Source organism: Anguilla anguilla, chromosome 14 (assembly GCF_013347855.1).
Source record: "Anguilla anguilla isolate fAngAng1 chromosome 14, fAngAng1.pri, whole genome shotgun sequence".
Classification (NCBI taxonomy): Eukaryota; Metazoa; Chordata; class Actinopteri; order Anguilliformes; family Anguillidae; genus Anguilla; species Anguilla anguilla.
Window position 1 is genome coordinate 28020403 of NC_049214.1, and position 26666 is coordinate 28047068.

At 42.2% G+C, this 26666-nt stretch overlaps 2 protein-coding genes across 5 annotated transcripts; one reads left to right on the forward strand and one right to left on the reverse strand.

Moving 5' to 3' along the window:
• Nucleotides 1-1455: 1455 nt before the first annotated feature.
• Nucleotides 1456-20833, forward strand: LOC118212217 (proline dehydrogenase 1, mitochondrial-like). 2 transcript variants are annotated; one of them, XM_035389902.1, is made up of 15 exons: nucleotides 1456-1908; nucleotides 3283-3491; nucleotides 7185-7219; nucleotides 7416-7454; nucleotides 8129-8278; nucleotides 8871-8935; nucleotides 9151-9267; nucleotides 9565-9644; nucleotides 11250-11331; nucleotides 12969-13061; nucleotides 13652-13798; nucleotides 14135-14310; nucleotides 14657-14755; nucleotides 15606-15694; nucleotides 18484-20833. In XM_035389902.1, exons 1-15 carry the CDS (start codon nucleotides 1564-1566, stop codon nucleotides 18672-18674), a joined length of 1917 nt encoding a protein of 638 aa, XP_035245793.1. In that variant the 5' UTR covers nucleotides 1456-1563; the 3' UTR covers nucleotides 18675-20833. The 2 variants fall into 2 exon arrangements, with proteins under 2 accessions (XP_035245793.1, XP_035245794.1); XM_035389903.1 differs by lacking the exon at nucleotides 7416-7454 and having other exon boundaries at nucleotides 1457-1908.
• A 468-nt stretch (nucleotides 20834-21301) lies between these two features.
• On the reverse strand, nucleotides 21302-25840 carry ungb (uracil DNA glycosylase b). 3 transcript variants are annotated; one of them, XM_035389871.1, is made up of 7 exons: nucleotides 25696-25840; nucleotides 24846-25046; nucleotides 24608-24703; nucleotides 23900-23997; nucleotides 23442-23530; nucleotides 23123-23301; nucleotides 21302-22546 (listed from the first exon to the last, which is right to left on the reverse strand). In XM_035389871.1, exons 1-7 carry the CDS (start codon nucleotides 25813-25815, stop codon nucleotides 22370-22372), a joined length of 960 nt encoding a protein of 319 aa, XP_035245762.1. In that variant the 5' UTR covers nucleotides 25816-25840; the 3' UTR covers nucleotides 21302-22369. The 3 variants fall into 3 exon arrangements, with proteins under 3 accessions (XP_035245762.1, XP_035245764.1, XP_035245763.1); XM_035389873.1 differs by lacking the exon at nucleotides 25696-25840 and adding an exon at nucleotides 25248-25348; XM_035389872.1 differs by lacking the exon at nucleotides 25696-25840 and having other exon boundaries at nucleotides 24846-25340.
• Nucleotides 25841-26666: the final 826 nt, after the last annotated feature.

Below are 26666 nucleotides of genomic sequence, written 5' to 3' on the forward strand. Positions count from 1 at the left end.
AGCTGAACACATTTTACTGACATTTTTTTTTTTTTTTAATCGATACAACAATACAAATTAATGTATAATTTAGTTGTGTCAACTTAAATAGACAATTAATAAAAATGTGTTAGTGGTCTGATAAGGCTGGAGACATTTTACTGTGCATTTTAAAATAATCACCATAGGAAAGCATATTAACTATAAATGTAATCTGCTTTTTAAACTTTGCTTAAAAATGTAAAGGTCTGTCTAAAGTGACCCTGACTTAGGTAAGGTAAACCATGTCCTCAGTTACTACTTGGGTGTAGGGGCATTATACTGTATATTTTTAATGAAAATGATCCATAAATGTATTATTCAGTTATATGAACTTTGACAATTTAAGAAAGTGTATCAAAGGTACATTTATGCAGGTGATAAAACTATTTTGGAAAAAATGGTTACCCTAGTCATTTCACCCGCCAAAAAATCAGTGCAGAAAACGTGACCTAGAAAACAAATACTTTTTTCATTTTTTATTTTTATTGTAAACATTTTAACAGAACATATAAACATATATAAACTTACTAACTTTAAAGTCAGGGGTACACACCATTCTCAAACGAAAATACGTAAAGCTTCACACACATTCAGGGTTCACTTTGCTTTGCTATTTTTTATCCTATGCAACATATTAATATAATATTAATTAATATAATATTCAATATTCAATATTCAATTTTGAACAAAAAAATCTTGGCTTTTCCTTTGCCCACTTGTATTTATGTATATAATATTTGCCATACATAACAAGAAGATTAATCATAAATATTTTGTTATGATCCAAATCTTTATCAAAAACAAGTAAATAAAGTAAATAAAGTTTAATCTTGGCTCCTGAAGATCTATAAAAATAATGTTCTATACCTATTCAAAATATTTTAGTATAGATACAATCATAAAATAAATGACTTATAGATTCATTTTCATTTTGACAAAACACACACTTAACGGTACTTGGTTAACTGGATATATTAAATGAATAATTTTAAAAGACACTTCTCGGACCTTGTTAGTGACACAATATGTTCTTCTTTGTTTCCATATCATTTTCCAATTGATATTATTAAATCTAGAATTCCAGTATGCCTTTGCAGGAGGAAAAGCAGGCTCAGTCCACAGCTTCCTAATATAATTATTATTACATTTTTTATCTTTGATTCATACACCATTCAGCAAGATGCTGAAATTGAAGTTTTGACACCTCTCATGAAAAACAAATCCTTGTATAAGTCTTATAAGTCCTATAGGTATTGCATCAAACACTATGGCATACTCCTTCATCGTCACTGGAATTAAATATTTATTCGAAAATTCCACATAGTTATATAACCAGAAAACAAATACCGGGAATTAATTAGTCTGTATGTTTACGTCATGGAGCATACACCAATCAGTGCTTCGCGGCATTTGCTGTATTTGCATATGGGCGTTCTTGTACCTGGTATATGATGTTGTGACAGGGAGTGCGAGAGAGTGGAATCAGACCATCGTTCTCACGAAATACTCTTACTTTTCTCAGCAACCTAGACCTTTAGTCCAATGTCTTATGCGAAATATGCGCGCGCCTTTGCAAGGGCACGGTCAGATATCTTAAGAAGCACCGTGAGCTCAAGCCACAGGCTGCGGTCCACTTTAGCCTCAAGGAACCCGGCCCCGGTGGAAGAGCCCCCTGTGGAGTCGTCATGTACAGTGGTGAAGAAACCTGCGCTGGTGGATCTGATCAATCAGACGAGCACGGTCCCCACCACCCAGACCGACATGTTCTACATCGACTTTGAAAACACGCAAGAAGCCTACAAGAGCAAAGACACGCTCGAGCTACTCAGAAGTTTTCTGGTTTTAAAACTTTGCACTTATGATTTCCTGGTTGACAAGAACAAGGAGGTATGGCTTACCTAGGCGGCTAAGTTTCACAGTAGCCTATGAGTCATCCGATGAGCGCAGTACCCTACCCATGTGGTGGCTTTATAGTCCTACGAAGTTGAAAAACAATCCGCTATGTTTGTCGCGCGCGGCTATTACAGTATTACACAACTTTCACATTGTAGGACCGAATGGAAAAGCAATAAATTGCAACAATGTAATTGGATACCACGGTTTTATTCGTAGGGTCGCAAACTGGTCCAGACCATAGGCTCTCAATTTGCAAGTTTACGAAATCATTTTGACAGAAGCATCACTCGCTCTGAATAAGAAAATATTATTTTTAACAACTCTATTTTTTTAGTGCAGGCCTTGTGCATGACACCATACCATAACTACAATTTCATATGCCCTAACTAAATATTGATGACATTGTAAAATAAGCAATTACAGCTATTTCAGATTATTTCTTTAAAGATTAGTATTTTGTCCGTCTTACTCAGATTTGGCTTTTAATAGTTATTGTACCGATCAGCATCCTTTGATCTCTCATCTATATTTCTGTTCAGAGTTGCGAAGTAGCGACGCGTATCGACTTGAGATAATGCAAATGAGAAGAAATTAGTGCCAGAAGAAATTGAATTTCAACGGGATAACTTGAATTTTATAGTAATAATTAGACTACTTCCTTGAAGAGTTGTTAACAAAAAACAAAATCAAATAGAGAGTATCCAGCGCTGCCTCAAACTTGGACTTGAATTCCCATACTGTTTCTACCTTAAAAATGTATCTCCCAAGAGGGGAATATGGGAAAGTTACGAATAAACGGCAATATAACCTAAAGTACAAAAAGCAAAGCAGTAAAATATATAGAAGAAATTATATGGTAACTGATTAAAAATGATGGATTTACAGTGTTTGTTTAAAGTTCTTCCATTTAGTTTTTTTAAATTTTAAATTAATCTAATGCATCCAATGTGACTAACTTTGTTAGAGTTGCTGAGTTTGAATAATTCTGTGTGTGTCTGTAGCTGATGAAACTTAGCAAACTAGTGTGTTTTTTGTTTGTGTGTGCGTGTCTGTGTAGCCGATGGTCACTGAAGCATCTTCGTGCGTTTTTAGCTGTTGCATCTCAGTAAGGTGTGTGTGTGCGTGTATGCGTGCGTGTGTGTGTGTTATGGACCTCAGTAAAGTGTTGTTTTAGCTTATGGACCTCAGTAAAGTGTTGTTGTGTGTGTGTGTTTAGCATATGGACCTCAGTAAAAGTGTTGTTTTGTGTGTGTTTAGCATATAGACCTCAGTAAAAGTGTTGTTTTGTGTGTGTTTAGCATATAGACCTCAGTAAAAGTGTTGTTTTGTTTGTGTGTGTGTGTGTGTGTGTGTGTGTGTGTTCAGCTGATGGATCTCTGTAAGAAGGTGCTGGGGCAGAAGATGTTTGAGTGGCTGATGAAGATGACGTTCTACGGGCAGTTTGTGGGGGGAGAGGATCAGGAGAGCATCAAGCCACTGGTCCGGAAGAACCGAGCGTTTGGGGTGGGATCCGCCTTGGACTACAGTGTGGAGGAGGACCTCACCCAGGAGGAGGCCGAGAACAAGGAGATGGAGTGAGTGCTACACTGACCGTAACCGCAACCACAACCGCATTTCAGAATTTTGCTGCAACTGAATTCTAAAATGCAGAACTGCAGCGTAACAGCATTCCAAAACTGCACCATGAACACACTGTGACCCTGTTACACAACTGTTCATGGACACATTCAGCTCACGTTTTGAGCTCCAGGTTTAAGACCTGAAACTTGACGCCTTGTCAGGTGCAGTTGTGACTGAGAGTCCTGCGCACGATGCAGCTCTGATGTAATTGGGTGAAAAGGGTGTTTTATGTAGTAAAACAAGCTTCAAGGGAGCTAATGTGCTAAGAATCCGTCAGTTCTTTCTCTGGTGATTTATGTAAAGAACCTCCAAAACAATAACATAACACAAATTATAACATAACATTACATTGCAAAATGACGATAATGTACCCTTCCCTAAATTTCAGCCGTCTTTTAACTCTGACTGTCCATTATGTTTGCATCACCCCCCATCACCCCCCATGGTCTGTTGTATTTACATCTGCGGATTGTGCATCAGTGGTTTTTGATGTAAAAAATGACATCCAGTACACACGGCCTTATAAGGACGTTGCACCAGTGGCAGCTTAGAGAAAGGCGTCTGATTGGCTGTCTGAAAGGTAAACAGAACGGTATGCCTCATGTGTCGTTACGCGCGGTCTCCCGCGTTCAGCTATGTCTTCCGTGTTCTATGTAGAGGGATTCTTGGCATTGTCAAATTCAAAATTCTTACTGGCGTGGAAGGCCTTCAACACGTCTACTGCTTTTTCAGAACCCTGGCCCTGCTCTTACGTAAGGGTGGACAGGATTGAGAGGTTACAGGAATGTCGTTAATGAGCATTGTCCCTGTAAAATAAACAAATAAATTAAATGAATTATTTGATGGTGCACTGTGTTTTTGCGATAGGGGTTATTTCCCTACATAAACTCAGTGTCTTAGTGCAGAGTGAGCTACACCTCTGCCAGTCTTTCTTCAAGCCCCATTTCAGCACACGAGCACATACCTCCTCAGGTCTGATTGGCTCCCAGCTTGGAGACCCCGCCCCTCCCATGTTGAACACAGTGGCGGAGCCCCATTGATGATTGGGGCGGACCGCCCCGGCAGTATTATTATGTTACAGCCAGTGCGCTCACGTGCCCGGCTCGTTGTGTAACATGGAACTGAGGAGGCTGTGGTGTGTTCTGTAAGCCAGGTATCACACGTGTGCTCCTTCCCAACCCCACTCAGCCACTCTGAGGAAACCCGGCTCCTAAATTCACTTCAGTGCCTCATTGGTTCCAAAGGGGAGTCTAAATAGTGACTGTGTCACTCTCTGGAGACTGTCAGACTTCCTCTCCACTTTGCCTCTCCTAGTCTGACATCAGAGTCAGCACCAATGCTGTAAAATGTGAAAAACAAAGTTGATGTTGCGCAACCCTACGCTACACCCTGTTTACTGTGCTGCTCTGGGACACTGACAAACTCTTCCCTGTTACCAGGGAGATGTGTTTTTCCCACCCTGCAATTGAAAGAGGCTGGGTCTTTCTTGAGGCCTCTGAAATTCATTCTTTCATTAAAACTCTGTGTCACTCTTCGTTGAAAAAGATATCCACAATTTCATTTTAATATTGAACGAGACTGTGCTACTTTTGATTGTGCAACAGTCGACCGGCACCGTCCCAAAAATACGGATGTACTTGCTTAGCAAGTTTCTGTAGCAGGGATAACTGGCACACTAACTCACTTCCCACTCGCGTCTGCTGTCTGTCCTGGCCCCTCGCTGGTGGAATGACCTTCCCGTGGCGGTCAGAACAGCAGAGAATCTGACTACCTTCAAGCGCAGACTAAAGACTCATCTCTTCAGGCTGCACCTCTCCCCACCCCTCCCTAGCCCATAGTTTAGCTCAATGTATCTAGTTAGGCTAATACGATCACGTTAGTCTTTATTTGGCAGGATTGTTTTTGTCTGATTCTGATTAGGCAAATGTGATTTCAGGGCTAGTTTGTACTTGGCAGGATTGTTTGTTTGTTTGCTGAACAGGTTACCCTACAGGGTTGGAGTCCTGATCTATGTGGTCACTTCTGGCACTACGATCTTTACTTCACTCTAGTGTGTTTCTTTTGCACCTCTGCACCTTGAACTAATGCACTTGTTGTATGTCGGTCTGGATAAGAGTGTCTGCTAAATGCCTGTAATGTACTGTAATGTAATGAAATGTTCTCATTTCCCTCTTTACATATTTGCATTTGTCCTCTGTACTTACGCGAAATTGAACATCATTCTTTCTGGTAGCCAAACAAACTGCAGTGCTGTACGCCAGCGGTGCTATCCCTGGCCCCTGAGAGCTGTGGGGTGTACTGCGTTATGTTGTAATTCAGCGCTTCATGGGTCAATTGAAGCAGTTGGTCATACAGTTGACTCACCTCCCATGGATGAAGCATCCCGTTAGTTCTGGCAGGCCACAAGAGTCAAGCGCTCCGGCTGAATCAGCTGATGGCTCATGTTGACCTATCACAGTACATTCACATAACAGGGCGGTCTACTTAAGCAGTCTGCCTCTACTCATTCGGCTGCTCCTCCTGCATGCAAGCTTGCTGCACATTGCTTTTTAAATCACCTCCACCACCCCAGCTCCATCTCTATGTGTTAAGAATTTGCACTGCTGCTGGATCTGTTCTGTGTGTACCCCTCTAGGGGGCTTGGCTGCTGGCCTCCCGGCCTTATCCACGCGGGCTGCGTGGTTGGCGGGAGAGCTCCAGAACAGAGCCATACCGCCAAACATAACTGTATTTCCTTTATTGTCAATAAAGATCTTACTTTAATGACAGTGGTCCTGACTGAATTCCTTGGTTTCTTGGTTTCTGATTTGAGACCTGGTGGCGGGGTTGTCAACTCTCACGCTTTTGGCGTGTGTGATGCCAGGAAGGGAATTAGGGTGCTGTCCACCGGGGGCCCGGTCCTACAGACAAGTATGGTCACAGCTGCGTTTCATTACAGTCACATCACCCTTGACCTAATTATGGGCTCTATAAGAGGCATTAACAGTCCTGGCTCCCAGGCCTAGAGTAGAGGCATTTGAGAGCTGGGGAATGCATGGGTGTGTGCGCCATGTTTTTGTGGTTTTGGTTTTGGTTTCCTCTTTTTTTTGCAGTTTTTGTTGTTTAAGATTTCTATTCTTTTAGCGTTTTAGGACCAAGAAATGGCGGTTAGCCAACACTTCTTTTATGTTTTTCCTGCCTGTTCACCACGTGAGCAGTGGCCACCCCCAGCCCTGCCTCACACATGACTCACGCTTTCAGGCTGTCTGACACTCTCACGCTACCCGAACGCATCTGACGGCAAATAAAAAGACTGCTACTGAACACAAATTCGCTCCTCACTGATGAAACAAAGCATATCAACTCCTGGGATGAAGTCAGTTTTTTTCAACATGGCAAACTGAGATTGGTTCACAAACATTACAGAGAGACCGTCAATTGGCTGTCTGTCTTTGAGAGGACCGCCCTCTGTAATGAAATGAAATGAAATTTCTGCTCGCGTGTATCAGGGTGATATGGTTACAACAGTGGGCACCCTAAAAAAAGTGTGCTTTTGGTTACAGTGGCTGAATTCAGAAATTGTCATTTTAAACACATTTTACTTAGTCCTCACTTCCCCGACACAATATAGCAGGTTAAATAACTGCATCTGACATCTGCTTTTTCAGCTCATGTGTGTCCCAGGCAGACAAAGAAGAGCCTGGTGAGTGAATTTATTAATTAATTTATTTGTTTTTTTTAAATAGTTATATGTGCATATTTGGTTGTAATCTCACAGGTGGTTGTGAATGTGTTTGTGTGGGCACCTACACATTCGCCTGTTATCTCGAAGGTGGCTGTGAATGTGTAGGTGCTTGGTGGATGCTGTACTGAAGCAGTGATGTGTTTCTGTGTTTCAGAAGACAGTCACAGATTGGCCTACTGTCCAGAGCATGAGTGTACAGTAACTCTAATCATGTTGGCTTTGTGGTTTGTTGTATGCAGAGTAAGGTGTGTGCTTTGGGGATGTGAGTGGTGAGATGTGTGTGTTTTGTGGATGTGAGCGGTGAGATGTGTGTGTTTTGGGGATGTGAGCGGTGGGATGTGTGTGTTTTGGGGATGTGAGCGGTGGGATGTGTGTGTTTTGGGGATGTGAGCGGTGGGATGTGTGTGTTTTGGGATGTGAGCAGGGTTGTTATGCTGGCTGAGTGAGGGGGCTGGTCACGTTTGCTGTGTTATGCCAGCTGTGGGCCATGCCATCATGGTGCTGTGTGCTGACGCTGTACGGTGGCATGTTAAATCTGGGCCTCTCCTCTGTTTCCTGTGGGGTTCAGGTGCCACTGGTCTGTGCTGCTGAGCCACGGAAGAGAGTGAGGCTCTAACCAGCTCAGACCAGCCTCCTCCCTGTCGTTTCTGCCTTTCGCTTCTGATGCCTGGTTTTTTAGGGTTCCAGCTCTGACTCCTGTTTTTTTGGGGGTTCCTGCTCTTAGCACTCTTTTTGAGGTGCCTCTGTTTGGGCAATAAAACAGTTTTGGGCTGCTGAGGAGTTCTGTGTTCTGTGTCTGTGTGGGCGCGGTGTTGGGGGCGCCCTGGGCGTGCGGTCCTGATCTGGCGTGCTGGTCTGTGACCGCAGCGTTGGAGCACCGCGAGAAGAAGTACCAGGCCCACCGTCGCTTTGGCGACCGGCACGGGGGGGTGATCAGCGCCCGCACGTATTTCTACGCCAACGAGGCCAAATGCGACCACCACCTGGAGACCTTCCTCAACTGCATTCGTGCCTCAGGTCAGGGTCAAGGGTCAAGCCCTACGCACACTGAAATGACTGTTTTTCTGATGTTTGTAGATGGATATGTGTTGTTTTATTGTGAGTGAAGGTTTTATATTTGAGGACTGTTAAGTGGCTCATTCTGTTAAGGGTGAACCTTAAAATACATTTGAAATGACAAATTGAAAGTCAATATAATTATTATAAAAGGAAATACTTTTAGTCACCATCTTTCTGCATGCTCTGTGAATGTCTTGTTTTAAAAAAATGATTTGTGAATGTTAGAGTTAGCTATAGCACCTTTAAATGCAAATTAATAATTTACTGCATAATGAAACAGTTTGACCTTTAACCCTAACTATTAAGTTCTTCAATGTAGTGTATAGCAACATTTTGTTCTACTTAAAAAGTTACATAATGATGCATTATGTTCACAATTCATTCATACAACCATTGAAGGATATCAAATGTTGACATCTAAAACCAACACAAAAAAATTAAGGACGTACACGATGGCACTGGCAGTTGGGTATTTGTGGCTGTGAGCGCTTGGCCCCCTCCATTGCTGCTTGCAGCTGTATTTATAGTGTTATATCCTCTGTGCTCACAGGGGGAAGTTCTGAGGATGGTTTCACTGCCATTAAGATGACGGCTTTGGGACGACCTCAGTTTCTGGCGAGTGGGGTTTGCTAACCCAGGATTACACTGCTCTCTGACTGGTTAATTCTAAAATGAGTTCTCTGATTGGTCTGCTGTTGGTAAACTGCTCTGTGATTTGGGGAGGGGAAAGACAGTGTGAAAGTCAGGTCGGTAACCTGTGTTCGCCTGCAGTGAATCAGTACAGCGTGGCTTTGTGTGATAGATTCGCGACTCTGATTCTTCCCCTGCAGCTGCAGTTCTCTGAGGTTCTGGTGAAATGGAGGCAGTTTTTCAGGTTCCTTGCAGCCCAGCAGGGAAAAGGCAACATGGAGGCACTGAAGCAGAAGCTGGAGCTGGAACAACTGCAGGTGCGAAAAGATCTGAAACCATTCAGTGTGACAAATATACAATGATAGAGAAAATCAGGAAAATACTTTTTCTCAGCACTGTATATCACTGGTCTAAGTGATTGTTATCCTTACTGCCAAAATGTGTCCATTTATTACTGTAACATTTCGACCCGATAGGTCTTTGTCAGGGAAAATCTGATGAAGATTTTCAGGTCGGATTTGCTCACACAAGCCTACTGATTCTGCTGATTGTTTTTGTTACCATGGCACATGCATCTGGGCCTCAAATGTTGGGTGTCATCTCTCCATTCACAGGAAAGTTTGACTAAACTGGGTGTGGCCACCAGAGATGACATCCAGAACTGGTTTACTGGAGAGAAGTTAAGCTCCTCAGGGTAAACATATTTAACTTTTAAATTTTGTCAGTAATACATGCACACACACACACACTCAGTCAATAGCGCACAAACAGTGTTTGGACAATACAATGGAAACACCACATGAAAAAGGACTTTAACTTTGAAGTTAAAAAATCACAATTACAAAGGCCCAAAACTATGGCCTCAAAAATTGCCACAGAACTGAAGCAAGCCAAATTGCAACAAAAATTGTACATCCTGAGCTTGGCAGAGCCAGTTTTTCTGGCTGGGCTGTCATTTGGAAACTGATTGTATCCAATGCTAATGCACTAAGACATGTAACACAAAACCTGGATGCCTGAACAATGGAAAAAAATCATATGTTACTAAGTTTACTACATTTGGAGAGGCTTACCTTTGGAGCAAGCCCACAATTTCTGTTGCCACCTGTTAAACAGTAGTAGATCTGTAATGGCTTGGTCAGCCGTCTTGTGGGAGCCATTGGGTCCAATGACTGCTCTGCATGGTTGTATAATGGCCAAGAAATATGAAGCCATTTTATAAGACAAGGTGCACCCTATGCTGCAAACACTGTTTCTTCATGATATCCCTGAATAACTCTGGGATAACACTGCCAGACAAATTCAAGAGAAGTTTTATGAAGCTCAGGATGAAGTCAAAACTTCCTCCATGTCCTTCACAATCGGATGATCTAAAGATCTTTCAACCATTACTGGAAATTCTGGAGTACAGGGTGAAAAGTAGATTTCTGCCTCAAAGAATTGGAGGATTTCCTTTTATAAGACTAGCCGTATCCCCACCCACACATTTCACACCTTGTATTGACAGCACTGCAAAAAGGATTGGAATCGTTCGGAAGGCAAAGGGTGCCCCTACTCCTTTTTACTGCTATTACTCCATAATTTATAGACTCTAAGGGGTAAGCGCTGTATGAGGCGTGTGGATTACGTTCAAGCCGCGCAAGTTAATTTTGGTAGAGGATGCAGTTAGCGCTGGCGATTTTGGTGTGGAACATAGTCTTGCTTCATGTGTAAGGCCACCAGGCTTCTTATGTTGCAGCTGGGCGTTGTCCAGTTTCACACCCATGACACAGGGTGGAAATACAAACTGGCCAGTACACGTAGCATGGTGTCCAGGTTGAGGTTACTGTTCTGAAAGACCCTTTTCCGAAGGTAACCTAATATAGCAGATGCTTGCTTGAAGAAGTTTTAGGATTTCTTCATATATGGTGCAGCTCTCTTGACAGGATGTTTCCAAAGTATCTGAAAGTGGCAACAGTGAATAAATGGTTGGTTTTTGTTGGATTGGGTGGTTTTCCAGAGTGACCTTGAAAAGCTGTGGCAGTTGCTTATGTTGTGGTTTTCACAACTTCTGGAGTCTGAGATACCAGGTCATAGTCATCAGCATAGCACAGCTCAGTAAGAGAGAATGAAGTGTGTGTGTAGTGTGTAAATAATTTGTATGTATGTGTGCACACACAAAGGACATTTGAAACTCAATCCAAAACACACAGTAGTACATTTGAAACTCAGTAACACACACACACACACACACGCCTGTTGTTGCAGCAGCGTGAATCACAAGTCTCTTACAGTATTGACAGTATCTCTGTGCTTGCAGAACCATAGACCTTCTGGATTGGAACAGCCTGATGAACAGCCGCACCCGGATCTCCAGCCTGCTGCTTGTGCCCAACATGGAGGTGAGAGAGGTGGTGATGATTACAGCTGTGCATGTGATTACTGACACCCAGCTGACCCAGCACTGCAGCTGTGGCACAGTCAGCATGCCCCGAACCTCCATTAACAGGAGAGTCTGGCTCTTCATCTTTCACTGCTCCCTCTCTAATAGGAATACAGGCTTCTGGATAAAATACTTTTATTAGTTTGATTGATTGTATAATTTGATTGATTGTAATTACTGGGCTGTGAAGCAGTGCTGACCTGGTTAATGGTAGTCTGGAGAGCTTCATAACAAGCTGAATGCGGGGACACTTTTCTGAGCTGTGCTCTTGGGTTTGGGCTCTTGCCCAAACCCCAAACTCTTGCTGTTGAGTGTCAGTCTGAGGTCATCTTGATGTAAGTTCAAAGCTAATGTTGTCTAGAGGACAGTCACAACTGCTTTCCTGACATCTGTGCTTTTTTTGGAATGTGTCTCTTTCAAATTTACTGTTGTGGAAGTATGCTTCTTCTATAGGGTTTAATGTTTTTAAATTTCTTCTTATTAAAGATCAAGAATATAGTTAAATGTATGTGATTATGTGAAAATCGATGAAGAATAGCAGGTGTTCTGTGTTATGTCTTAGAAGTTGTAACTAAGGAAAGACTGATGCATACCATCTAGAGAATCTTTGGACCCCAACTGCAGGAGGAAAATTGCAAACATTTACTTATTGAAATTTTGTAAGTAACTTATGATGGGAAACAGTCTTGTGCAGAAGACCTTTGAGTTGCAAGAGAAGAGAAAGGACACACCGACCTAGAAAGAACTGTTTTGCTATAACTAGTTGTATAGATTATATTCTATTAAAATGAATAAATGAAAATCAAATTAATAATAGCAACAGTAATAATATAAACATATTCTGTTAGAACATGCTGGTGTGTTTGTATATGAGTTAAATATTTCATTTGGATTACAGCATGTATTGAATGCATTTAAAGTGCATGTACTTTGGAACCGGAAGATTAAACAATTGTTAATAATGAGAACAAATACTTGTTATTTAAGTCACGCATATACATACCTCTGTAAGTGTGTGTGGTGAAATATCTGTCATTAATTGAAATTGAAGATTATATATTAGTTATTGTTAAACTAGCTGGTGAAACATAAGTGTGACCTAGGCTGGGATTGGTTGTTTTAGAGGGAAGATACTGTACATCATGGTAGAAGGAGATCTGATTGTATAAAGGATGTAAAGCGTAATTCGGAGAGCTCTCTGTGTGTCTTTATGCTACTTGAGACCTCCCATAGGCCTATGAAAATAAAAAAGGTAAGAAGAAGAAAACAAAAGATTATTAGAAGAAATCATAGTTTCTAGTCTTTCTTCTTACATCGCCAACTCACCCACCCAACCTAAGAGGAGGTTTTCCTCCACACTGTACGGGGCCCAGTTCTGACAGTATTTCTTCAGCAGATCAAACACTGAACAATATTGGTCTGCAGCCCTGCTTCACTGCTTCTACAAAGAATTCAATTATTTTTCAGCTATTTTAATTCTGCACTTGGAGCCACTTTAATTTTATGTCTTTATACCTTTCTCCCTCTGCTCTTATCTTTATATCTCCCTTACTCCCTCTCTCTCCCTGTCTCTTCCCCCCCCCCTTTCTCTCTCAGACAGGTCAGTTGGAGCCCCTGCTCAATAAGTTTACTGAGGAAGAGGAGCAACAGATGAAGAGAATGCTGCAGAGGATGGATGTTCTAGCCAAGGTGTGTCACTGCCCAGGGAGATTATGTAACCTCCGTAGTCCTGTTTCATTGGCTGACTCCTCACTGTGAGTTGCAGCGAGGGCTGTTTTCTCAGAGTTTCATTGCAGAAGAACAGTGGGGTTTTCTCTTAACACAGCATGGATTAATCATGTGTTTACACAGATGCACTGCAGTGCTCATCGGTTAAACTTTTATTTTTACAAATTGCATAACCTTTCAGCTGTGAATACATTCCATTCAAAACCAATCTGACAACTTTGCCAACAAAATGAGTCTTTTGTCAGTTACGTGTAGCGTACAGTACTAGCGTAGCACTAAAACCATGATTATCTTGACTGTGTTCTTTCCCTGAGCAGTCCTGTAAATCTGTTAAAGTTAATTCACACTTTACCTTGCAATTCACATTACTGTTTATATGAATGTCTAGAAAGCCATAAGAAACCATATAGACAGTTGTACTGGCAAACCAATGAAACAAGATCGGCCCAGCTAACTTGGGGTTGTGTTAAACAGTTGGGATGATGACTTTGAGGGTTTGAGGTGGCGTTAGAAGTTTGGGGTGAAGGTACTGATGGTGGGTCCTATTTCAGTACGCAGAGGAACAAGGGGTTAGACTCATGGTGGACGCAGAACAGACCTACTTCCAGCCCGCCATCAGCCGACTGACCCTGGAGATGCAGAGAATCTTCAACACCCACAGACCCGTCATCTTCAACACCTACCAGTGTTACCTGAAGGCGAGTCTCTCAGTGTCAGGGTTATTCAGCACGGGCGTGTTCTCTTGAGGTGCATTATGGTGTTCAGAGGTTTGCAGGTTTGAATCCCTGCTAATGTACTATGTGGAAGGGACTATACCAAAGAGGTGAACGTGTACTATAAATGAATAGTCTCTTCTTCACCATCTTCTCTGTCTCCTTCATCACCAAATTCTTTTTCTTCTTTGTCTTCTTCACAGCCATAAACTGCAAGTCCACAGGAAAACACTCATAACTTGGCAAATAAACGTAAAGCTTTTATCTGGAGGCCAGTGAGTGACTAACTCGAGCTGTGCGCCCGTGTTGTGATTTCTGCAGGAGGCCTATGATAATGTGTCCCTGGACGTGGAGCTGTCGCGGCGCGAGGGGTGGCTTTTTGGGGCCAAGCTGGTGCGCGGCGCATACATGGACCAGGAGCGCAGGCGTGCGGCAGAGATCGGCTACGAGGACCCCATCAATCCCGACTACGAGGCCACCAACCGCATGTACCACAGGTACGGTCATTAACCGTGTGTACCACAAATACAGTCATCAACCGCATGTACCTCAAGTACTGTCATCAACTGAACTGCATGTACCGCAAGTATGGTCATCAGCTGCATGGCTGTAGTCATGGTTACCAACCGCATGACCACAAGTACATTCACCAATCTCGTAACCACAAGTATGGTCACCAACCACACGACCACAAGTACAGTAACTAACCACTTGACTACAAATGCGGTTGCCAACTGCCGTTCTGTTACTGGTTAGGAGTGAAAACCCTCAAGGAAAAGAATGAACTCAACAATATAATTGTGTTTAATTATGAGGACAACTGACTCCAGCTGTTGTGTGCAGGTGTCTGGATTATATTCTGGAGGAGGTTGGACACAACAGGCAGGCCAATGTCATGGTGGCATCTCACAACGAGGACACAATCAAATACACCCTGCAGAGGTAAAGATTTCCTGCTTAATGCCTTTCCTGTCTTTAAGACAAACTCAACACAGAGAAAAAGGTTCCACAGACATGTTGCCCTGCATACTGCAATAACAGCTGTCAGAGCCAAAGTACTTGGTAATATATGTACGTACAGGGTTGTGTTGAGGGTGTTCTCTTCCTCCAGGATGACTAAGAGGGGTCATTTGTTGTTGTGTTCAGGTTATTTAAAGGTTCTCTCTCACTAGAGTGGGAGCAGTAAAGATACCTTTGGAGCTACCTGTATAGGTGTTCTCTGCAGTTGGCAGTCACACTTATTCTTTCTATTTAAACAACGAAGATTAAATGTCAACCAGTCAGTCCTTCAAGCATTCTAGAGAGCTTTTATTGAATCTGTCCTAACATTCACCATGGTTGCCTGGTTTAATTCACTCACCAGTGTAAACCAAAACACTGGTCAGGAGAAAATTAGAGAGGGAAACTATGAAGAAGACTATGAGGGACACATAAAATGAATGGACATGCGAGAAGGGATATAGAATAGAATAAAGTCCCCATTTTTAAAACCAACAATTTGAAATTGACAGCTTTAATTTATTCATTTGATTATTTTTATTGGCGTTTTGCATGTCTAATGTAGTCATTTTACTTTACTGTTTGTGCTGTTATACATTGTTTTGTATACAGTACATTGTTTGGTTTTGTGCTGATGTTGTGTTGAGGTTGTATTGGTGTTGTGTTGAGCTCTCTCTCTCCCACTGCCTCCGCCCGTAAACCAAGAATCTCTCTCTCTCCCCCCTCGCTCTCTCTCTCTCTCTCTCTCTCTCCCTCTGTCCCCCCCTCTCTCTCTCTCTCTCTCTCTCTCCAGGATGAATGAGATGGGTTTGTCTCCCAGGGAGAGCCTGGTGTACTTCGGTCAGCTGTTGGGCATGTGCGACCAGATCAGCTTCCCCCTGGGTGAGCTATCACGTCAAAAATATAAAAAAACGAAAAATTTGCCTTATTTCGTAAATGCAAATGCACATGCAAAAAAATGTCACCCTGTGGCTTTTCATAACTGTTTTTGACAGCGCAAATATATGCCTTGGATCAACACATTATGCACCGTATATCAATATATCACCGTATATCTATCAGTTTGTGTAGAGTATATGTCTGTTCTAATTGATATATTGTGTGTATTGTGTGGCCGAAAGACAATTTAAGCAGTTTTAAAAACTGCTCTGAATCAGTCTGTAAAATTGTGAAGGAGCAGCTGCAAATAAGAAACCAGTTTTAAAAAATACTTTTTAATTTATTTAAGGAGGACCTGGAATTACAACTAAAAAGCTGCAAATAAATTAATTCCAGCCTCATGTTAGGCGAAAGGATATTCTTTTGCTCATTTGCCTCTGCAATTACATATGCCCGCATATCTGCATGTGTATGTGGACGGTGAAAAGAACCAGACAGACTGTGCCATCTAGCTTAATGAGAATGTGACATTAGCATGCTCAGTGCCTGCGTCAATGCAACAGCTAGCTACAGGTTACATTACATTGCACTTGTTTCAACCGTTATTGTTGAATTAGTTCATTGAATGAGTTTTTAAATAATTTAAAAATCAATTTTTATTATTTTTTTATTTGGCCGGTTGACACGCCAAAAAGTGCCGTTTCAACACGACATTATTGCCGACCTCAGCACTCGTAGAAGAACCTCAGCCAATAGCAATGCAATAATTGCAATTAAATTAGCATATTGCATCAAGGCATGTGTCACCACTACGACATTTTGTGAGTGTGTTGACCCCTTCCGCTACATTCATGAGATTGTGACACGCCCCTTAACGTCAGATATGCTTGGCTTTCCGCACATCCTACACACCTCAACACATCACATTTTAACATGTCAAAAAGGAATGGGTTAACACGTCAAAAAATAAATAAATAAATAAATAAAAAGGTCTACCTTCAGTTTCAAAACAATTTAGCTCACATTGATAGCTGTCACTCTGGTTCCCATTATCCCTCTGCGCCCATGTGTGTAGGGGGGGAGAGATAGCTACCGGGCAAAGAGAGCACATTTTGGAGAAGTCGCAAAGACTGGATCGACGGTGATACATTTGCGCCTTGTTTTTGTAAATGCAAACGCACATGCAAATGTTTTTTTTTTCTGGCGCCGTTGAAACAAAACTGAAAACTGGTGTACTGAAAAATGGCATGAAACGTTTAAAAAGCCCATGGTTACAATGATTAAAAATGCGACCCTGTGGCTTTTCATAACGGTTTGTGGTAACGCAAATATATGGAGATTTTCTCAGCAATAAATCATCCATACATTATAAATCATATATCAATGAAAGCGTACATATACTTTGTATATGAAGTGATGTGTGCCTGGCCCAGCACGTTTAAAAAATACACATTTCATTGATATACTGTGTGTAATATGTGTCCAAAGACGATTTAACCCTTTAAAAAAGGGGGCTAAATTAGCCGGCAGACCCATCTTGGCACCACTTTTGACATAGAAAAGCCGTCTGGGCCAGGCAGGAAACAGACTGGCTGAGGAGGGGAGGAGCTCCTCTTTAAGTATGAGCGCCATTATGACTGGCACCGAATGAATAAGCCCTCTAAAAGCTTGCTATTGTCCACATGAGCATTCACCATAATACTTAAAGCCCAGAGCTGTGAATGAGAAGCTTGGTTTTTATTTGTGCTTTTGAACATGAACCATGTGCTGGGTTGGGCAAAAATCACTTTGTATAGAGTATATTTCAGCCATAAATGCCTTGGATCAACACATTATGCACCATATATCAATATATCACCATATATCTATCAGTTTGTGTAGAGCATATGTCTGTTCTAATTGATATATTGTGTGTATTGTGTGGCCGAAAGACAATTTAAGCATTTAAAAACTGCTCTGAATCAGTCTGTAAAATTGTGAAGAAGCAGCTGCAAATAAGAAACCAGTTTTTAAAAATATATTTTTATTTATTTAAGGAGGACCTGCAATTACAAGTAAAAAGCTGCAAATAAATTAATTTCAGCCTCGTGTTTTTTGCTCATTTGCCTCTGCAATTACATATGCCAGCGAGCATATATGCTTCTGTATGTGGATGGTGAAAACAACCAGACAGCTTAATGAGAACGTGGCATCAGCAACAGAGCATGCTCAGTGCTTGCGTCAATGAACAGCTAGCTTCAGGTTACATTACATTGCCATCACTTGCACTTGTTTCAACCGTTATTGTTGAATTAGTTCATTGAATGAGTTTTTAAATAATTTATAAATCAAAAATTTTAAAGTTTATCAGCAAAATAAAATTAAGCAAGTGTCCTTACGGGTTTACCCGAAACACACTACCTTAGAGGGGAAAAAATGTCTTAAATGTGCAGCTTCACGTGACTGAAATGATCTTCAAAAATCATTCTGACTCAGCTGTATGTATTTTTGAACACACATTATTTTTTCTCCTGTATGTTAATTTTGTGTATTTAATCTTGTGTTATTATGTTTGTGTTTTGTATTTCTGTGCTGTTCTACAAACCTTTTTCGTACAAAGTATTTTAGAACTCATGCTTCTTTTCCATGTTATTGTCTGACAAGAAAATGTGTTCTCAGTAACCGAACTGCTTAAATGACGGTCAGATAAATAAATATATCAATAAAGCAAACAGTGCTATAACACAACAAAGCTAGGCAGAACATCGAGAGTTGGAAACGCGACTCATCTCCCTGCTTTGTTCCTGAAACAGGCCAGGCCGGTTTCCCGGTCTACAAGTATGTACCGTACGGCCCCGTGAACGAGGTCATCCCGTACCTGTCACGCCGCGCCCAGGAGAACCGCAGCTTCATGAAGGGCTCGCAGCGAGAGCGCCACCTGCTGTGGACAGAGCTGAAACGCAGGCTGCTGAACGGCCAGATCCTGTACAGGCCTGCCTACTGAAGGAGGGGCCCCGACGGCCCTCCCCCCCCCCCGTCTCTAACATTCCGGTCTACGCGCCGCAGGGCACAGGCATCCGTGCGTCTCTAAAAACAACCGAGCTGCACTTTTTAGGAGCGTCTGCTTTCGCGCCTTCAGACCAAGCCTCGCCGAAAGCTCTGGTGCCCCCTGCTGGCCGACACAGGCCACTGCTGACAGCACCGAACAGGCCGAGAACAACGTGGTCTGTTTCCTCCTAGCTGCCACTCGTGATTCAGTCTAGTAACTTGAGTTAAATATCACATGTGATTATTTAACTCAAGATATTAAATATCTTGAGGTAAATAATCAGACACGAGTTGATCCAAAGTACTGTAACTTCTGGCGTTCACATATTATCAGAAGTACTGTGAATATTTGATTCAGAAGTGCTTAATTTATATCCAGCATGCCACTGTCTAATGGGTACCAAGTGCAATGTAGTGCTCACTTGGATATACTACCTATGTACATTTAACATTCACTCAGATGTAACCTGTTAGACAGTCAATCATTTGCATGTGATATGTAACCTGTTATTTATGCTATGACTTCCATGCACAGTATGTTTATAGTACAGTGCATAAGCTTCCGGCACAAGTTTGAAACTGTGCTAAAAAAGCACATGATACATTTAATATTTTACTGACTGTGTGAGGAATTCTGCTGAATTAACTTATTTTTTGGTTTTGGGCACCAAAGGAATTGCAAAGGAACCACAGTGAATACAAAGCTGGAACTCCAGGGTGTAAAATGGGATTTTAAGATGTTGTATAACCAGGATTTTGATGGGTCATTGCCTTGCAGAAAAGAACGTTGTTAAATAGAAGTTTTAACTTCACTTTTGTGATTGCTAATACTGTATTTAAATAGGTCACAGATACAGTGCCCTCCAAAAGCATGACAACAGTAGAGTGAATTTTGTTTGGTTCGTATTTTAGCTATATACCTAAGGCATTTAGAATTGCGATCACAAGATCAATATGAGACTAAAGTACAGACAGCCAGCTTTTATGTCATGGTATTTGCATGCAGGTGTGTTTTACCATTTTACAGAACTGCTGTATGTGTGTTGTCCCCTCATTTTCGATTGTAAGTTCAAAAGTAAGTTAACGGATGTCTAACAAGTGTTAACTGTTGCGGAAATGTGTTTCCATTTGAATGGATTTGACCGCAGATAAAAGGGCAGCGTTGTCTAGCCTTGGTTTTAGCCTTTTTGTTTTCATCTGTGGATATTGCATTTGGAGTCAGTGGCACACGCTGTCGTGAAGGTCAGAGGACTAACTATGGCTGAAAAAGAGCTAATCTGTAAGCTGAAAGCTCAGAAGAATTCACTAAGAAGGATAGCGTTACCATGCTTTTGGAAGGAACTGTGTCTTCCTACAAACAACATGGTTTATAGATTTCATGTTTTAAGATTTTATTTACAGTCCATTTACCATTTAATTTTCACATGCAGCACAACAATCACAACATTAAACTAGATTGGTTACAAATAGTGAAATATTGTTTATGCAGGCTGTGCTAATTTATAATGAGAGATTATTAAACAGCAGGGCTGAGCAGGTTGCTCTGGTACATTATAACCATTATTAATCTGTAAGATTAATACAGTATTAAAGCCATGTTTCTGTAGCTGAATATGAATATTTTACAGCATATTTACATCCTTACATGTGGTAATCTTTTAAAACATGAAACAATTTATGGAATGTGTTAATTTGTTAGAAAATGGACCTTATTGAAAATAAGGAAAGAAGAGTAGCATTGTGCATGTGTAACATTGCACGTTTTTAAAATGTATGGTGAATTACATTTATGTGATGTTATGTTCCATTGTTTTATTTCATATTTAAATCATTGCTTTTCTTTGCTAAATCATTGGCCATATTACATGGCATATATTGTTGACCATAATACTGTTGAGTAATTTTCTTTGAAAGCTGTTTGGAAGTGATAATAAGTTCTGTGAAGTGCTGAGAATGATGCATGCTTTAAGCAAAGAAATGAAGCCAGATATCACATACAGCCTGACAGACCAGTAGTAGACAGTTAAACAAATATGAACGCATCCTTTGCGGGAGTATTCTTTTCAGAATGCTGATGATGTATAAATGATCGACCTGTGGATTCACCTCTCCCCATCTGCCACATCTGTAATTGACGGGTCGAAACTATGTCATTTTATTTTAATACAATCATTCTACTTAAAGAAAATACATTTTTTCTCAAAAACTTGCTAATTGGACCCGGGAACAGGAGTGGCTGCACCTGTGCGCACTGATTACCTCACTACGCACAGGTGCAGCCACTCCTGTTCCCGGGTCCAATTAGCCTGGACAATTATCTAATTCTTAACCAATTATCCAATTGGCCAGGTCTAATTAGCTTGACCCAGGGCAGGTGTGGCTGCTTAAACCAGCCATCCCCACACCACAGTGTTTTCATAAACAAAACAATTTCAATGTCATTTTCTTCTTCCGATAATTAATTTGACATTTGTATTACCATAAAAAGCGGGTGCATTTAGTGCACCAGTGCATTGTATCTACACTGTTTTACAGTGTGTACCCACCTCAATGGGGTAATGAATACACAAATGCTACACACAATATAAGAAAAGAATATTTATTTTCAACAATATCCAAACTTTATAAGACATATATACACAGAATACGGAAAAAGTAATCAAACCATTCTTGCCAGTTAAACAAACAAAATGATCAGATTTCACTGCAATAAAGGATTGTACAAATGTATGATGCTGTTAACATGGCAATGTCAGTCCTGGTGAGTTACCTTCTACGGCTCCCAGCTAAAGTCCCATGCGTAACATGCACATCAAATCAAAATGCTTATCATGGCTATTTCTGTTTAGACTCAGTTGTAAATAGTGATTTCCTTCCGTTAGCACAAAACTGAAAAAATAAAAATGGAGAAGAAGCTCCACTTCTTCTGGGCTGAAACGTCTGGGCTGAAAGTCTGAGGGCTCATTCCAATCGCTTATTGTATCCGTCCTCGTCTCCTCAAACTGACCCGGGAAATAGATCGAGGTCCGCCATCTTTAAAGACATTCCAGCCAGTTAATGCTCCTTGAAGGAGCTAGGAGCGAGGAGCTGGGAGGCTCACAAAGGATGTTTGAGTAAGGAAACATGAGCACATCCTTTGCAGAACGCGCAATGTATAAATGATGGACCTGTGGATCCACCTCACCCCTTCCCCCTCCAACATCTTTAACTGATGTGGCTTCAACCTGAAGCTTCACTGAAAAAGGACGATCCATTTACCTAATACACTTTTCCACGATTTCTCTGTCCTCTCGCCCTTTCCTCAGGTCCTTTCCTTGCATCCTCCGTTTGTTGGAGCTAAGGAAGCGAGGAAAGGATGCAAGGAAAGGACGCAAGGAGGTACAATAAGCGAATGGAAAGAGCCCTTGGTCTGACAGAAGGTGTTGTGTGACTGGACTGCGAGATACAGCTTCACAGATGTTCTGCGCGAGAGACAGGAGCTGCCATCTGTCATTAATTTCAGCCAGTCATAGCTTTGCTATAAAGTGAAATGGCACTTTGACGGTTCATATGAGTAAGTGAGAGACAGTAATGCCTAGCTCTGCCCATTACGGGGTTAATGAAGCTTTGTCATGGTGTGGTCAAGCCAAGGTCAATGTGGTCAGACTGGGGTCAGGACGAGGGGGACACAGCGTTGCTATCCTGCGGTCCGAGTGCGGTCCAGTCGATTGGGGTCTTCCCCGATTTTCCCAGCAGGCCGTTGGTTTTAGAGAAGTGCCTGCAGCCGAAGAAACCGCGGTGCACAGACAGAGGGGAGGGGTGCGCTGTCTGCAGGACATGATGCCGCTTCTGAAACAAACAGTACTCACATTATGACTTTCCCAACACAATATACACGTTTATACGAAGTCTGCATCAACAACACTATATGTGCTTACATAAAGACTTTACAAACAGAAAGACTTCAACAGATGAATACAGATTTATAATAACATACATCTTACAAACATTAACACCACATTACACATACACATATGTGTACAAAGACTTGACCTACACATTATTATTAGGGTTTCAAGTGCCTGAGGCTGAAACCCTATTATTATTATTGTATTTTATGAGGGTTTCAAGCTCGTAGGGTGAAGATATTAAACAGATGAATTCCTCAAATACAATTTTCAAGGGTGGTTCCAACTACCATTACAACTGCCAATAAACTTTAATTTACCATCAAAACCTTTTTTCCATTATCACCACCATTTCTGCCTTGATATATGCAATTCTCCTTTAAAGCTTAAAACAAGCCTGTTGCCGCTTGAAGCATATGTCATGTTATTGTAACTGTGCTTTATTCAGGTGGTTTTTGTAAGCATCTGTTGGGCTCAGGAGGTTACCGTAAGTGTGTGTTTGGGTCAGCTTACCCACCCGGTCAATGACCACGCCCTTCCTTTGGGCGTGGCCTCCCCAGAGGAGGAAGACAAGGCCGTCTAAGTTGGCACTGAGCCAGGTGACCACGGCGTCGGTGAAGGTCTCCCAGCCGCGGTCCAGGTGGGAGTTCGGCTGGTGCGCTCGGACCGTGAGGACCGCGTTCAGCAACAGGACCCCTGTGAGGGGAAACGCAGAGCAACCGCAACCGTCATACACGCGCGCACAGTGCTCAGCATAAGCGCGCACACACAGTACATACATACATGAACACACACACACACACACACACGTTAGAGGACACCTGAGGACAGGTCACCTTGCTGTGCCCAGCCAGTCAGGTCTCCGTGTCCGGGGTGCTGGAAACCTTCCACATCCTCCATCAGCTCTCTGAACACATTCTCCAAACTGCAACACACACAGCCACACAAAGAGTCACAGCTCGACCTGAAACGCAATGACATAACCACAGCCCACTTCAGTGTGTTAAATTGGTCCCATCCAGGTGGAGTGTGGTTCTGATGGTCTCACCTGGGTGGGGCTAGGGTGGAGTGTGGTTCTGAAGGGGTCACCTGGGTGGGGGCAGGGTGGTGTGTGGTTCTGATGGTCTCACCTGGGTGGGGGTAGGGTGGAGTGTGGCTCTGATGGGGTCACCTGGGTGGGGGCAGGGTGGTGTGTGGTTCTGATGGTCTCACCTGGGTGGGGGTAGGGTGGAGTGTGGCTCTGATGGGGTCACCTGGGTAGGGGTAGGGTGGAGTGTGGTTTTGATGGTCTCACCTGGGTGGGGGTAGGGTGGGTCTCTGTACGCTGAAGGACAGGCCATGAGCTTGACCTGGGCCATGGTATGGGTCCTGCCCAAATATCACCACCTTCACCTGAGCAACACACCCAGATATCACCTGAGTAACTCACATGTGTACACACACACAAGCACTACCAGCCACGCACATATCACCAGAGCAACACAAACACACACACAGTATCACCCGAGTGACTTACTGCTGGTGTCTTCAGTAACTAACAAATTCAGTCCTGTACGGACATAGTCTCAGGGCATGGTTACCTGAGGTTCCAAAACAAGTGTTCAGAAACTCAGCCCTGAGAGCCTACTGTGTGTGCTGGTTTTAAATCCAACCATAAATGCAAGCTTTGAATTTTATTTTTTTCTAAACTAGACACTTTTAATGTCTACTGATGGATGGTTCACATCAGAGCTGTTCAGCCAAAGGTCCTGCAGGTCACAGTGCCTGCAGGGACGGTTGCTCCAACCATGCACTTCACCGCATTACTTCACTAATAATTTTGTCTCCATGGTTCAAGAACTAAGCTGACAGGACCCTGACAAAGTTACATTTTAAAGATTATGATGATTCTAAGCTAGTTTCATATTAATTTAATCACGAGTTACAGCGAGCAAAAGCACTCCAGCGTTTGTGCGTGCTCTCTGCTAGTTAGGTACCGTGGTATAGTCGTTCCAGAACTCACGTCGTGGATAGGGCACATCTGAGTCCAGGAGAACACCTGATGAACAGGAGGGTAGACAGTGTGTCGCTTCCTTTCCTCCGTAACAAAACTCATTAGCTGTCGAAGAGAAAGTACACTTCAGACAGGGCGTTTAGCAGAAAACAGCAAACCTTCAAGGAAAAGAAGTCATACTTGCCACTTAGTTTCCACAATAAGCCATGCGTTATGTAAGATATCAAAGAACTGAAGATACGGTTACCTTTGTAAAATAAGGCTTTCCAAACTCTTCATCCAGCGCCGTCCGCCAGCTCTCCCCGAATCCGGGCGGTACGTTGCGGGCAGCCAGCCGCTGGAGAGCGACTTTCCTGTTCCTCTCGATCCGGTCCAACTGCTCCGGGCTCAGCGGCGGGGACGCGGGTGGCTGTCCACTCCCTGGTTTTCTCCTCTTCATCGTAGATATCTTTGTGTATTTAGTTATGCAGCGAATGAATGTAAATCGCGACAGCTGTATGGCACTGCCTATGCTGCGTTTAGAGCTTACAGTCAAACATGCAGTGAAGTACGGATTTAGAAACATGCTGGAAAACACTCAAGTGTCTTATTTACTCCAAGGTAGCCTACTCTACGCATTTAAATGCAATATAAACATTTGTATACATACAGCAAACTAAATTATCTGTCGCAGCACAACCCGTTCTTCCATACTTGTTAAGTATTTGTTGTGTACATCCGGGATACATAGAGCTCGCGGCAGAACACAGTTCAGAAAGGGAAAGTCAACCTGTGATTGGGTAAAAACTTAGCACGAGGTGGTTGAGCAAAGAAGTGTCATTGCGCGTGCACCCAGCGCGAAATAGGATTTTAAAAGTTTAAGCATCATTTTTGGCTGCTATCTTGATGTTTCCGGCATTGTTCTCTTTAGATGCTGTTTTCACAAGTCCCATGCCCCGATATGTTTATCAAACTACAGCTTACTGCATGGAAACCAGCAATTTTCTGTAGGATACCTTAATTATGAGCTAGACGATGCTTTCCCTAGCTGTCAGAGAAAATGAAAATATTATTTCGTGATAATATAATGTGTATAATAATGACAATAAAACACTCACAGCGCCATCATCAAGGTTAGCACCTTCTCCTGTTTCATTATTTTCTTGGAACTTCTTTCGAGCGACTGGAGAAAAGTACGTGCTTATTGTTTTCTGCCCAATAACTCTGCCTGTACACATCTTGTCTGTCTATTAACATCACTAATTTCGAAACCCATCCACGGGTGCCCCGGAAGTCTTCTTTGAAACACCAGTTCCCGCCAAAAATTGGGCCAAAACTGGATTGAAAATAATTGATTAAATTTAGGCTTGTATGTTAATTAATCTGCAATTGAAACGATATAGAAATTATACTTATAACATTATTTAACACTGCAAATGTACACTAACACAACAAAAATACATTAACTCTGCTTACTTACATTACAAATCTACACTAACACTGCAAATGTACAGTAACTGCGAATTTACAATAACATTTCAAATATACACTCATGCTGTGCTGTCAGTGGTTTACCATTTTCATGGACATTATTTTGTAATTTTTTGTAGTTTGTTTACTTCTTTTTCTTCCAGAAGACTACTAAAATCCTCCTGGTCCCATTTTTATCCAGTTCCAAAATGCCCTTATCTGAAATTCAGAGCCAGATTTTAAAATCTGCAAAACTATGACCAAAGACAATCCTGAGGACCACTGACTCATAACTGCAGTTCAAATCATGGCCATACGGTGGAGTCTCTCCGGGATTGCCAGGGCACTTAAGATTTTTTGAGTTTCTCCCTCTGCAGTCAGCTAGAGCCGAGTCCATTGCTGCAGCACTAAAAGAGCGTCTTGCTGCCATCCTTCCTTCCTGAGGATCAGATAAGTAAGCTCGTCTGCCAGGCATATGATGGAGCCAGCGTGATGAGGGGTGCCACTGCAGGTGTTCAGAGAAAAATACAAGATGTGCACCCAAATGCCCACTACATCCACTGCTACGCACATCAGCTGATAATGCAACAGGCCACCTCTCACATCCTGAAGATGCACT